This window comes from Saccopteryx bilineata, chromosome 6, assembly GCF_036850765.1.
Source record: "Saccopteryx bilineata isolate mSacBil1 chromosome 6, mSacBil1_pri_phased_curated, whole genome shotgun sequence".
In the NCBI taxonomy this organism is placed as follows: Eukaryota; Metazoa; Chordata; class Mammalia; order Chiroptera; family Emballonuridae; genus Saccopteryx; species Saccopteryx bilineata.
In genome coordinates this window covers 156,405,506-156,419,848 of record NC_089495.1, presented here as the reverse complement: position 1 = coordinate 156,419,848, position 14,343 = coordinate 156,405,506, and the positions used below count along the sequence as shown (strand labels likewise).

Genomic DNA, 14,343 nt, shown 5'->3' with positions numbered 1-14,343 from the left:
TATCGCAATAACATATAAGTGACATGAATGTTTTCCCAGTGCATATAAAAGTCATGTTTATACTATACTGTAGTCTATTATAAAGTGTGCATCAGCATTACATCTAAAAAAATGTACATACCTTAATTAAAAATACTTTTATTTACTTATTCAGAGAGAGAGAGAGAGCCAAACATCACTTTGTTGTTCCACTTGTTTATATATTTGTTGGTTGATTCTTGTATGTGCTCTGACTGGGGATCAAACTCACAACTTTGGTGTATCCAGACATCGCTCTAACCAACTGAGTTACCTGGCCAGGCTAAGGCATACTTTATTGCTAAAAAAAATGCTAACCACCACCTGAGCCTATTGAAAAAGGGGCATCAATAGACTTGCTTGACACAGGTTGCTACAGACCTTCAATTCATTAAAAAAATGCAATTTGCAGGAAGCACAATGAAGCATATCACAGGGACTCTGACTGCAGGACTAACACTGCATTTACCCTGTAGGAAAGTGAAAGAAACTGGATGGAATAAACAATAATTAAAAGTATGTTATTGGGGGAAAATATATTATTCGGGAAATAAAATCCATAAAAGCCCATGCTCCCATGAGCTCTCTTCTCAGTGGAAAGACCAACCATTCACTCTCCAACTGGATTTTAATGGCAAGCCATTTTCTAAATGACTTAGAGCTTTAATCAAATAGGGGGGTGAATGGGAGGGAAATCATTGATTCAGTTATAAAATGTGCTTTAAATTATCCTGAATAGCCTGACCAGGCGGTGGCGCAGTGGATAGTGTTGGATTGGGATGCGGAAGGACCCAGGTTCGAGACCCGGGGGTTGCCAGCTTGAGCGCGGGCTCATCTGGCTTGAGCAAAAAGCTCACTAGCATGGACCCAAGGTCACTGGCTCGAGCAGGGGGCTACTCGGTCTGCTGAAGGCCCGCGGTCATGGCACATATGGGAGAGCAATCAATGAACAACTACGGTGTTGCAACGAAAAACTGATAATTGATGCTTCTCATCTCTCTCAGTTCCTGTCTGTCTGTCTCTATCTATCCCTCTCTCTGACTCTCTCTCTGTAAAAACAAAAACAAAAAAAAACTATCCTGCATAAATTACAGCAAAAAACTGTAGGTATCCAAGTTCAAAGTAAAAATGACCATTAAATTTCACACTTAAGATGGTGTATCATTCTCATGTTCACTAGTAAACACTCTAGAAAGGAGGTCACATTTTACACTGCTGAAATCGGAAACCAGCTGTTTCTTCTTTCAGGTAGAAACTGACAACAAGCAAAGAAAAACAGTCAGGCAGCCCAGAGGGTAGAGAAAGTTCACAGGAAAGGAAAAGACACATCAATGGAGGGGACCTCACAGGTCTAAGAGGAGGAGCACCTCTTTCGAAAAACTGAAGAAGTCACCCTCTGGAAAATGGGGTTCTTGAAAATCCTTTCTTGGGACATACACATCTACATTTATTCACTTACTAGTTACTGCTGGTCCTAGCTCTCTCAGGAGACATCATCTTATTTCCCCATGTATAAGATGCACCCTTTTCCAAAAAATTTGAGGTTGAAAAACTGGGTGTGTCTTGTACAGTGGTTGTAGATTTTTTTACTTGCATTTCCCACTTTTTCTTGCTTGTTTTTGTGCTCATTGTTGAAGACAGTGATTCGTCATCAGACACAGATAAGGACAAGCTAATGGATGGGAGTTTTGACAGTGAGTGATGAGGAGTTGTTTGAATTTTATGATGAATAAAACTTGAGTTCAATAACTTTATGTAATACATTCTTTTTCAAATTTCGGACCCCCAAATTAAGGTGCGTCTTATACATGGGAGCATCTTATACATGGGGAATACAGTAAACATATTTGAAGAATGGAAATGTGTCTTGCTGACACAGACCAGGCTACTAATACAAAAGAATGAGTTTAGAGTCTTTATCATTCACAATGAACCTCAGTTCAAGTTCAGGGGCTTCAGAGGTGGTTCTCTGTTACTTGGATACTGGGCAGAATCAGTAAACAGTCTATTCCAGGGAAGTACTCCATCCAAAAGCAAGCATAACGTGCAAGCATTTATTTAATTACTCCTACATGAAGGTTCTTATTTTTGGACAATAGCAAGACATTTTATGATCCACTCTTTCCATTCCTTAAAGGCTTCCACAGGTTTCGGCAGAGTCACACTATCCTCACGACTATGTTTTGGAGTGACATGAGGTGTGCCGGCCGAGTCATCATCAATCCACCTCACCAGTGCCTTGAACAGGAGAAGAGATGAATATTTTAACCAAGCACAACAAAGTAGTTTTAGGCAAGAGAAAAACATGGGCTTCTAAATCAGGTTCTCTCGACTGGTGACTTGGATCACCCCATGAAGCTGTTCCATCTGATCAAGATGGTCACGGATATCTAAAATGCTCTTATACTGACAAGCTGAGTAAATAAACATTTACCAAAACTATGCAAACTATGATTATAAATTACACTCACAGATATGCACGGGAGAAAAAACTAAAAAGAAATACATTAATCCTCACAATTGTTTAGGGTGGGAGAATAATTATTTTCTTTTTTCAATCTGCTAACTAAAAGATTTACAAGGCATTATACTGTGCTTTTTATTTGATTTTAATTTTTTTTTAAATTTTTTTTTTTTTCATTTTTCTGAAGCTGGAAACGGGGAGATACAGTCAGACAGACTCCCGCATGCGCCGACCGGGATCCACCCGGCACACCCATCAGGGGCGATGCTCTGCCCACCAGGGGGCGATGCTCTGCCCATCCTGGGCGTCGCCATGTCACGACCAGAGCCACTCTAGCGCCTGAGGCAGAGGCCACAGAGCCATGCCCAGCGCCCGGGCCATCTTTGCTCCAATGGAGCCTTGGCTGCAGGAGGGGAAGAGAGAGACAGAGAGGAAAGCGCGGCAGAGGGGTGGAGAAGCAAATGGGCGCTTCTCCTGTGTGCCCTGGCCGGGAATCGAACCCGGGTCCTCCGCACGCTAGGCCGATGCTCTACCGCTGAGCCAACCGGCCAGGGCTGTGCTTTTTATTTGATGTGAATGTGTATTCATACGAAAGAGTACACACAGCTAAGGGTACACACACAGGTACATGAAGATATGTGTAGACGTGCATTGCAGTCACCTGAATGAGTGGCTGTACCCTTGAGTAGCTAACTGACATGTCTGATGTTTTGGGCACATGTGGACACACATACATTCACATATACTGAGAGTATGTCCTTTCCCTCTTCCTTCTTAAAATAATTTTTTCCTCCTAATGAACATCATACTTCTATGCTGTATTTGGTAAGGTAAATCATCTCCACATAGTCATACAGTTTTTTAAAAATGAGCTTTGCTACACATATCAAAATGTATTGTTTGGAAATTTTAGGCTCTCTTGCCGTAAATGAATGGCAAATACAGAAACCTCTACCACCATTTCTCACTAAACTACAAGTGTTAGGCACTCAGAGACAAGTCATAGTTTTTAAGGAGGGTATTTCTTTGTATGGTTTTTTAAAACCACACCTTCCTGCTTATCTTTACACTAATTTTCTCTGACAAAATGACAGTTCCAGAGAAGAACCTAATAGCAAAATCGTAGTTTGCTACTTATATAATCAGTTCCTCCTTTCTAACTATCTCCCAACTTACTTTGTATCTTTCTAGAATGCTGAAGCCAATAGCACACTGTAACTTGCGCAGACAGATAGGGCACAGATTTAGGGGGCGCTGGTCAGCCTCTTCCAAGTGGTTGGAGCCTTGCATTAGGCATGCAAGCCACTGGCAGTGTCGAAGTCCAAATATGTGTCCAATCTCGTGGGTTAAAGTCTGCAAGACATTCACATTCGGGCTTTATAGTGCCATCAAGAATGAATGACACACGCTTTCTGTTTTTTACTTTTCCAAGAAACAACTTTACAGGAATCAACTCCGTTACCGTCATCGCCAAAGCTTCAATGTGCCCAAAGACTTAACCCCTCATTTCCTTAAATGTCTTACTCCTTTCCTCACTATACTTACCAACCTCACTACCCCTGGACTAGGGCTTCTCCATCTCGATGCCATTGAAACTTTGGGTGGGGTCATTCTTTGGGGGAAAGAGGCTATCCTGTGCCCTGTAAGATGCATAGCAACATCCCTGGCCTCTATCTACTAGATGCCAGTAGCATCCACTTGCCAACTGTGACAACTAGAAATGTCTCCCCACATTGCCAAATGATCCCTGGGTGGTGAAACTGCTGCTGTTTGAGAGCCAGCACTCTAGAGCAGCGACTTTCAACCTTTTCCATCTCATGGCACACATTAAACTAATCACTAAAATTCTACATCACACCCAAAAATATACATATAGTTTTTGCCAATCTGACAAAAAAAATAGGTATAATTTTGCTTCATTCACACCAGCTATATTGTTGTGTTGGCTGTTGTCATTTTTTTATTTGATAATCTAAGGGAGAAGGTCAGTGCCCCTGACTAAATAGTCAGGCATCGCATGTTTTAAAAATTCTTGCGGCAGCCTGACCAGGTGGCGGTGCAGTGGATAGAGCATTGGCCTGGGATGCTGAGGACCCAGGTTTGAAACCCCAAGGTCGGCCTGAGCATAGGCTCATCCAGCTTGAGCACAGGCTCATCCAGCTTGAGCATGGGCTCACTAGCTTGAGTGCAGGGTTGCTGGTTTGAAACCCAAGGTCGCTAGCTTGAGCAAGGGGTCACTGGTTTGGCTGCAGCCTCCCCGTCAAGGCACATATGAGAAAGCAATCAATGAACAACTAAGGGGCCACTACAAAGAATTGATGTATCTCATTTCTCTCCCTTGTCTGTCCCCCCTCTCTCACTCGCTAAAAAAAAAAAAAAAAAAAAAAAGATCTTGCAGCACACTGGTTGAAAATCAGCGTTGCACAGCAGTGGGGTACATGTACATACTGAAATTCTGGACCCCACCCCCAGAGAGGCCTGTATGCAGGTCTGAGAGGAGGCGCCTGACCTGCATGTTAACAAGCACAGGAAGCTACGCTGACGCTGGGTGTGCACTGCAAACACTGCTGGGGGGGGGGGGGGTTCAAACCCCACAGGCAGTCCCAGCGAAAGCAGAAAAGCCTCTGTCCCTGGCTATAGAAAATGGAAAAAATGAGGAGACGGGCTTTCCAAAGAGGAGTGTGGGAGAGACATCAAGACCTGTCCATAGAACGGAGCCTGCAGGCCAAGAGACAGGCCAATCTCCTCCTGAGGCCAGCAAGCAGAAGTCCTCCAGGCCCCAGGATGGCAGGCAGCCTTATGTGATGACCACAGCAGCCTGGCAGGGCGGGTGACCTGCTCCTACCACCATTCTGGGGTTAAACTAATGGTGAAGATGTGGGTACAGCCAACGCTGCGTGTAACTAACAGGACAAAACACTGCCATAGGTATAGTAAATTTCAATACTGATGTATCCATTTTAATTGTTTTTATTGATCGTTTCAGTCAAGCCACAGACACCAAAAGTATACAAATGATGCAAACCCACCTATAATATTACCTTAAATATAGATGTACATGGAGGAAATTAAGATCTCTTTAAAAATAGTCGTGTTAGATTTTATGAACAACTCACCTTACAGGACCGAAGCAGCAAAACACTAGTCACTTCAGGAATAGAATAGTTATCAAACACTGCATAGTCACGTGAAGACTTTTTCTCCAACGCTTTCACTTTGCCTTGATATCTTGAGGTGTAAAAATCACTGCCATACCGGGCAAAGCTGAATATGCCCACACCTACAAAAAGAGGACAAGCAACACCAGAGTGAGAGTAAGATTTCCAAAGGAAAGACCGAAAGAGCCTGCGAGGGCACCCGGTCAGGGAGGGCACGCCTGTACTCCTGTGCTCACGCCGTCCATATGCTCAAGGTTTGCCAAGACAGAAGAACTTTGCCCCAGACTTCCCTATCAGAAACGTCTGCCATCCGATCTGCCCTGCCCTGTAAAACTCAATCGTCTTGAGGTCAAATTCTTGACACATTCGAAGTTCCAGAAAGAGGGTTTTGTTTTCCCACAAAAGAGGTCTTTTTCTCAAAGAATGGGCCAAATCAGGTATTCTAGAAGCAACAAAAATGATCACATGAACAACATATGCTCATGATTTTCCTCTTTAAGAACACAAGAAACAGACTGACCTGTGGTGGCACAGTGGATAAAGCATCAACCTGGAACGCTGAGGTTGCCAGTTCGAAACCCCAGGCTTATCTGGTCAAAGTGCATATGGGAGTTGATTCTTCCTGCTCCCCACCCCTTCTCATTCTCTCTCTCTCTCTCTCTCTCTCAAATTAATAAAATCTTTAAAAAAAACGAGAAACAGATTTCTATGACCTGTGTGTCAATGAGGGAGCCTGCTACTGCCCCGATGCCTTGGAGACCACGTTTTGGACCAGGCCCTTAGATAGAAGTCAGACTCTCTTCCCCTCCTCCCCATTTGTAAGCACAGCACAACTCTTTTTATTATGTGGCTGAAGTCTGTGAGCAGAATAAACCCTCTTGTAACTGACTTCCTGTGTTAGGGCTGAGGCTTGTCTAAACCATCTCTATACACATGGAGGACACAGTAGGAGTTTCAACTCTTTCAAAAGGGGACTGCTTTATAATTTGATGTGTTTACATTACCACTTCTATTTATACCTCTCTTTCAGTTGTTATTTGAAAGCCATACAGAATTTTGTTGTTGTTGTACGGAAATGATTTCATCCTAAGTTTGCCCAATCCTACTTGATTCAAGAAGAATCTTCCCTGTTCCACACTTGGAAAGTAGCCACTGGCATTTGAAATTTAGGGAAGAGAAAATATTCTGGAAGTTAAAAAAAGCTGAAGCTATTCATGTGTTACAAGTCCTCCTCTGGCCAAAGAAGTGTGGGCATATTTCACTACGATACCTTTAGTAAGAACATATTTTAAAAAATAACCCTACAAATAGATTATTTCCTTTACAATTAAATATTTCTCAGGTTAAAAATATGAACTTTTGTAAACCTGGAGAGAAGAAAGTCACTTGTAAGATACTCTGCAGACCAGTGCTGCTAGCATACTACTACTTCTCATACGTGATGCGACAGTTAAGAAACTTAAAAAATAATTGACGTAAAAACATTTTGGAGGACTGTTTTCTGAGCTCCTCAAGCACACAAGATAATTTATCTAGCAATATCCATATAAATAGTTTTACTTTTTAAAAGGTTTCCATCTCTTCCAGGTTAAAAATAAAAGGGGAGATAAAAATATAGCTCATGTTACAAGTTTATTCTCGATAGAAAGTTAGTTCATACAGAACTCCGGAACACAGCAGTGACCCAAGTCTCCAAGAGAGTGTATTGATAGGGTTATGGGAAAGGGGAGGGGGGCTACAAGAATATAACAGAAAATTGAGGATGAAGTAGTATGCCTTGGGCCCCTACCTCTGATGGATGGCTAAGAGAAGGCTAAGATATCCAATAGAAATATCTGTTAGAGAGAGGCTAACATGTCACCCAGACAGTCCATAAACTTGGGACTTATAAATTACAGTCCTCACCATCCCCAGAAAACTAATGGACAACCATTCCCTTTAATTTCCTGGTCCTTTTCCCTTCAAATGGGTCTCAGACCCTGGGAATAAGGGTAGAGAAATAAGAGCAAAAATGGATGGGTATGAGAAGTGAAGACAAAAAGAAAAAAAAATAGGCAAAATGAGGGTTCTCTTCTGGATCCTTTCTCACCCCCGATATTACTATGCGGGGTCCCTAATGAGTCAAAGTTTATTATATCTCCAATCAAAGACTGAAGTTTACTTTTTAAAATAGAATAGCAAATTATTTTCTCTTAAAATAAGACACAGGATAAGTACACACTTATAAAGCAATCTGTGGCTAATCCATCTATGCTAGACAACTATAAAAAGTTAAAAAAATAATTAGCAAGACTTTCACTTACATTAATGACAGTTCAAATATTCTTAATGAATGTAATTCACCTTGCTACCCAATTACTTACATTCCCCATCTGAACGTAGCTCTGAACGCCTATGTGTGTGCCAGGTATATACACACACTTTTATGTATGGGCATTTCTATGTACATTATCTCAAAATGACCCTGTGAAATAGGTTTTATTAGTTTCAAGGCTACATAGGTAGTGACTAGTGAGTTCCCTGAGGAGGAACCAAGATCACTGAAATCTATCAACAGCACATGTCCCAATATAGCACAATGCTGCACCAGTAACATACAGTTTGAAGTATCAAAGTTACAATGGATTTTTTTCCCCTCTTTCAACATCTTCAAATATTTCCAAGTTGAGAAAGTTTCTACAAACAAGGTCTACAAAAAAGAAAGGAATACCATCTGTCAAAGAGGCCTGTCCAAAGACAAAATTCCAGGAGTCTCTTGGGTAAAGGTCAATCATTGTCACGCCTACAACACAGAAGGCATCTTCAGGTTTCTTCTTTTTTAAGAACTTCAGGATGTGCCCTATTCAAAAAGAAAAGTACAAGTGTTTTATATATATATGTCCACATCCTTTGCTCAGTTAAAATTGTTAAAGTTGTTTAATTCACCTGCATGTATTTGTAGGTTTTTTGTGTTATCATTGACTCTAAAGGAACACCTTGTTGCAGAGACAGGAACTGGTTCTAAAAGTTTTACTGTCAAGCCATAGAAGAATGCTTCACAGTAGCCCTTGAGCCATTTAATATATTGTTCACTGATAATTCTGGTGTTTGCTAGAGATCCTGTAGTATGGAAGAAAATTTAAACATACTTTAGGATGATTAAACTATTCAGTCTTTACCTCAGTATAATTATAAATCTGGAATTAGAAACAAACCAACTCTAAATTATCAAAACACCTTGATCCTTCATTAATGTGAATATGAATTAGAAACAAAATGTCCTCCTTTAAGGCAGTGTGGCAACAAAACTTCCACCCCCAATGTATGAGATTAACAGTCCAAATTTTCCCCGGCAACAGCACCACTGCACAACCAAACCAAATCCAGCATATTGCAATATATACCAATGCACTGTATATAAACACTGTGTTTCTCTGGGGAGGGTGTCTTTCTGGAAGGATCACTGAAAAATGCTTCAAAGTCTTGGGGAGGCTCAGGATGGGAGATGATCCAATCTGATGGAGACTGCAAGGTAATGGGTCCAAAGAGATCACTGGTTGGTTGGAAGGCTTCGTTCATCAGACACCGTTCCGCAGCATTGAATTTCTCATACTGGGACACCAGCGCTGGGTTCTTTGAGATGAGAGCTGTTCTAAGAGTCTGTTCTGAGTGCCGTATTGTTCTCATCTACCAAGAAGACACAGCTAATCAAATATAAACTGTACATCCATGCTGGAGACTTGAATCTACCTATCCTCCACACACAGGACTGCTAATGCCTGAGGAGGGGGCTCATACCAAACTACATTGATTTCCCCATTTCCAATCAATTTCTTGGGGGAAGGTATCTGAAAAGGTTAAAAGAAAATCATGAAATTCATTCCTCCATCTCTTATAGAGCCTGATACACATTATAAAAAGACTAGCAGTAACCTTTAAGGGTATGACCTGATTTCCAATTTCCTTCTGTCATTTGGGTAATAACAGCAATATAATAAACTGACTTATTCAGGCCACAAGAGAAATACTCATCCTTCCCAATGTGATTCAAAACTCTCCAAGCCCAAACAGAGAACTGACATAAGGTCTGCTGGTTCTATAATTTAACTGCAGGTTGATAATATATCTCAGCCACTGAAGTTTATCCCTCCCAGCAAAGTTGTGTCACCCAAAAGTCAGACTCACAATGACAGGTCCCTTCCCTTCACGGTGTGTTTTTAGGTAGAGCTTCCATTCTTCTATTTGAATGAGTCCAATAGCTGTTCCGTCACAAGCCTTTTGAGTTAGAAAAGATAAAAAGTGGACATCTCTGTCTGGAACTATCACATTTTCTGATTGTCTAGATTTTCCCAGCTTCATGATTGACAGCTGATGGGGAAAATGAAGCTAACTGCTGCTCTGGGGGTCCAGAGAGTGGGGAGAAACTCCAAAACCGAAGTCTCTACTGTCAGTGCTCTCTGACCCCAGCACAGAATCATCCTAACTGCTCCCAACTGGGCCGAGATATGCCCTCCTGTGTTCTTCCTACCTTTAGGAAGGAAGACTCCCGTTGGTGGTGTTACCCCGCCAGGGCAGACATTGTCGGGAAGATGTGCGGGGCGCCTTCACCCTAATATTAAAAATTATAGTGTTAAAAAAAAGCCTAATATTAAAGAGTTTCCCAGTTCTACTCTGGGTGGAGCTGCAGGAGGCAGAATAGGGTCCCCTCCCTGGGCAGCGGGCGTGCAAACCTGTCAGCGCTAAAACCAGCACATCCCGGCAACAGGGACAAGCCGGTCACCTGAGCTGGTTGCCTATAGCAACTGGCGCTTGGGGCTCAACCTGGTCCCTGGCCGGGGGGTGGGGTAGGGGATTCCCCCCGGGACCTTCGCTGTGCTTTTTCTCCCCGACGAGCCTCCTCACGGGCAGGGCCTCCCTCCCGGAGACATCAGCTCTTCCGTCGTCCTCCTTGCTTTCGCCGAGAAGGCTCCTCCCACGTTCTCATCCCTCAGCCAAGACCGCGACCATCCCCATCCTCCACAACGGGTAGCGCTACTCAGGCGGCCCCAAGACCGCCTCTGACGGTCCCAACGCACTACCTGCACCCGGGTCCTGACGACGCCAGACCGCCTGCCTACCGCAGCGGCGCCTGTGCGCTTGCGCATTGTGTCCTGCGCTTTGCTACGCTCCGCCGCGCAACGCCATGCCCCATCACAATTCGCTCCTCGCGCCCCGCCCCTTTGAGCTCGCCGTGCCCTCGGCACGCCCCTGGGCCCCGCCCACCGGTCTAGTCACGCCCTTGGCACGCCCCTTAGCCTACAGTTGTCTATCCCGAGAAGGGGTAAGCCTAGACCAGGGGTCCCCAAACTTTTTACACAGGGGGCCAGTTCACTGTCTCTCAGACCGTTGGAGGGCTGGACTATAAAAAAAACTATGAATAAATTCCTATGCACACTGCACATATCTTATTTTAAAGTAAAAAAACAAAACGGGAACAAATACAATATTTAAAATAAAGAACAAGTAAATTTAAATCAACAAATTGACCAATATTTCAGTGGGAACTATGCTCCTCTCACTGACCACCAATGAAAGAGGTGCCCCTTCCAGAAATGCCGCGGGGGCAGATAAATGGCCTCAGGGGGCCGCATGTGGCCCGCAGGCCGTAGTTTGGGGACCCCTGGCCTAGACCCTTAGACTTGGTCTCCTAGAGCAGCAAGAGGGTCGCCAGGGGGCGACTAGGCGCCGGAATCAGTCCCTGCGGTCGCCTTTACTGCCCTGGCCCTGGCGGGGGCGTCACCACTGGTCCCTTAAGGCCTGCCCTGGAGCCGTGCTGGGCCAGGGGAAGCTGGAGCAAGGCAGCCTTCGCCGGAGGCTGCGGTTTCCCCTGGGGCCGCACGGTGTTTGCATGCTTGTGAATGTGCTCGGTGGGCCGTGGGTTTGAAAAGTGACTAATTTAACCATCCTGGTCCAAAACAAGTCAGCCGTGGCCGGAGGCTGACGCACAGCCTCAGCGCGCGCTCCCGGTGCCGTCACCCGCTGTACTTTCCCTTCTTTATTTGGTTGCAGCGACGACAACGGCCGCGGCGCGGAGAAGCGCCAGCCGCAACCGCGACGTGCAGGTGCAGCGCGCGGAGCCGCGGGCAGCCGGAGGCGGAGTCCCGCCCCCTGACTCCGGCAGGGTTCTTCTTCACCCGGGGATGCGTCCCTGGGGTCCTCACAGCGCCTGCCAGGGCGGGGCTGTGAAGCAGAACAGATCCCCGATGGACATCGGTACTGAAGTAACTCTGTGACCTTGGGTGGGCTGCTTAACCTTCCTGGACCTCGCGGTTCGCAGGGGAAGACAAGAGAGCTCTGATCCCTCAGGCCCTTCAGTCCTACGAAGTTGAGTGTATCTAAGCAGAGGACACCCTTGTCCACCCCTCTACAGCCCCCTCGTGCATCCCAGTACCCATCAGAGTTATGACATGATGGATGGTCAGGCTGGCTAACGCCAAGGACAAATCGCGACCTAACGGGCATCCCCTCTTCCAGACAGCCTCCAAAACCCTACCCTCCTCCTCCCCCTCCTGATCCAACTTGGTTCATTCTTCCCCAGGTTCCACCCATGCTTTCCACTCAGTTCCTCCTAGCAACTTCCCACAAAAGAACCCTGGGCAACCCCTGTTCCATGATAAAGCTGTTCCTCCAACCTCCACCCAAACCTTCACCTTAAGGGACACCCAACTTTCCTCCCCGGTCCTCACTTCTTCACTCTCAACCTTCACTCCAATATACTCTTAAGCCCTGTTTTCTCATTTCCAAGCCATTGTCCTACCACTACAGAGTAGCCTCTATTTTTTTTGAAGGTCAGGACATTTTTACCATACTCTGATGTTTCTTCACTCAAATAATCTCTTCTCAATCTCCAGGAAGGGGACACCCACACATGCGTGCGTACACACACACACACACACACACACACTTTCATGATGACTTCAGCGCTCGTCTAATTGTTATCCTCTCCACCCTTATCTTCTTGCTGATTCTCCTTAGAGGTCCTTCATTACGTAAAAGTTTGCTCTTTGAAACTCCGTTGATGGCCCCAGCCTCTCATTGGTTCATCCTCCTAGATCTTGAAATCTCAACATCCATTCTTTGCCCACTGTGCTCATATCCATCCTTACCTGAACCCATTTTTCCATAACATGCGTTCATACCCTTCCTGTTCTCATAATTTTAAACGGAAGACACTGATGCATCTGTCTTACCACGAAAAGTAGTGGGCTTTCTTGGATGTTTGCCTTTCGATTGAATGCCTATCCCAGGATATCCTGAGAGTCAGTGTAGCACAGGAACTAAGATGATGGTCTGTGTTTGAACCCTAGAACCTCCCCTTGTTAGCATATGACCTGCATCAGTTATTTAACTACTTATGGATCACTTCCCTGGTTTAAACAACAGAGGTGCCAGTAGCACCAACATTAAATAATTCTAGGGATCAAAAGGCACTTTGAACTTAGTGCTTTTTGGTTGAATGGCCTTCTCACACCCTAAAAGGCTTTTTTTGGCTCAGTTATCTCTTCTTCCGGTAAAGCTCTCCCTAACCCAACCTCCCTCAAGAAAAAGCTCCCTTCTTTGCCAGGCTCATTGTTTTGTGCATATCTGCTGTCATTGTCCTATGACAATGAGGGTAACCTAGTTCTTAAATGTCTCCTGTCTAGACTGTGAGATGCTTGAGGGTAAAGACTTTCACTCAAGGTGTCTGGAACTTAAAAGGTATTCATTAGGTGTTCATTCAATTGTATTCATTATCAGAAAACCTTTATTTTGCATTTAAACTGCTTAAATTCATTTTCTATTTTAAAAACCTTGTGATTGCTTAAAAAATCTTAGGATACCGTATTTCTGCATAAAGTATTATATATAATATATATTATATATATATTATATATATATTTAGCAAGAGAGAGAGGGAGGGACAGACAGAAAGGGAAAGAAACGAGAAGCATCAACTCACAGTTGTGGCACCTTAGTTGCTCAATAACTGCTTTTTTATATGTGCCTTGACTGCAGGGCTCCATCCAGCCTTGCCAGTTACCCCTTGCTCAAGCCAGTGACCTTGGGCTCAAGCCAGCGACCTTGGGCCCCAAGCCAACGACCTTTGGGCTCAAGCCAGAGACCATAGGCTCATGTCTATGATGCGATGCTCAAGCTGGTGACCCCGCATTCAAGCTGGTGACCTCAGGGTTTCGAACTGGGTCCTCAGAGTCCTAGGCCAATGCTCCACCCACTGTCCCATTGCCTGGTCAGATGCACCCCCATGTTTATGGCAGCATTGTTTACAGTAGCCAAGATCTGGAAACAGCCCAAGTGTCCATCAGTGGACGAGTGGATTAAAAAGCTGTGGTACTTATACATACACACAGTGGAATACTATGGGCCATGAAAAAAAAGACAATCTTACTATTTGCAACAACACGGATTGACCTAGAAACTATTATGTTAAGTGAAATAAGCCAGGCAGAGAAAGAAAAATATCATATGACCTCACTCACTTGAGGAATCCAATGAACAATATGAACTGAGGAATAGAATAGAGAAAGAGGCGGGATCAAAGGGTCCGGAGGGAAAGCAGAAAGAGAAAAAGGGGATGATAGGATGGGATGAGAGCAGAAAAGCAAAACCAGGGGGAGGGCGTTGCGGGGAGGAGGGCAAGGGGGATGTGGTGGGGAACACGGGTGGGGGGTGGTATTCGGGGGGACA

General features: G+C 44.5%; 1 protein-coding gene across 6 annotated transcripts; it reads right to left on the bottom strand.

Annotated features, from left to right (window-relative positions):
* Positions 1-130: 130 nt before the first annotated feature.
* Positions 131-10,815, bottom strand: AMZ2 (archaelysin family metallopeptidase 2). 6 transcript variants are annotated; one of them, XM_066234947.1, is made up of 9 exons: positions 10,698-10,815; positions 10,148-10,228; positions 9,805-9,894; positions 9,024-9,306; positions 8,566-8,739; positions 8,351-8,479; positions 5,599-5,762; positions 3,659-3,835; positions 131-2,256 (listed from the first exon to the last, which is right to left on the bottom strand). In XM_066234947.1, the coding sequence occupies exons 4-9, from the start codon at positions 9,304-9,306 to the stop codon at positions 2,101-2,103; spliced, it is 1,083 nt and encodes a 360-aa protein (XP_066091044.1). In that variant the 5' UTR covers positions 9,805-9,894; positions 10,148-10,228; positions 10,698-10,815; the 3' UTR covers positions 131-2,100. The 6 variants fall into 6 exon arrangements, with proteins under 6 accessions (XP_066091044.1, XP_066091043.1, XP_066091045.1 ...); XM_066234946.1 differs by lacking the exon at positions 10,698-10,815 and adding an exon at positions 10,485-10,691; XM_066234948.1 differs by lacking the exon at positions 10,698-10,815 and adding an exon at positions 10,496-10,691.
* Positions 10,816-14,343: the final 3,528 nt, after the last annotated feature.

Coding starts and splice junctions, on each gene's coding strand:
- AMZ2 (XM_066234947.1), bottom strand. CDS start 9,306: ATGAGAACAATACGGCACTCAGAACAGACTCTTAGAACAGCTCTCATC. Junction 8,740..9,023: donor TGTTTATATACAGTGCATTG/GTATATATTGCA, acceptor TCCATACTACAG/GATCTCTAGCAAACACCAGA. Junction 5,763..8,350: donor ACAGGCCTCTTTGACAGATG/GTATTCCTTTCT, acceptor CTCTTTTTGTAG/GTGTGGGCATATTCAGCTTT.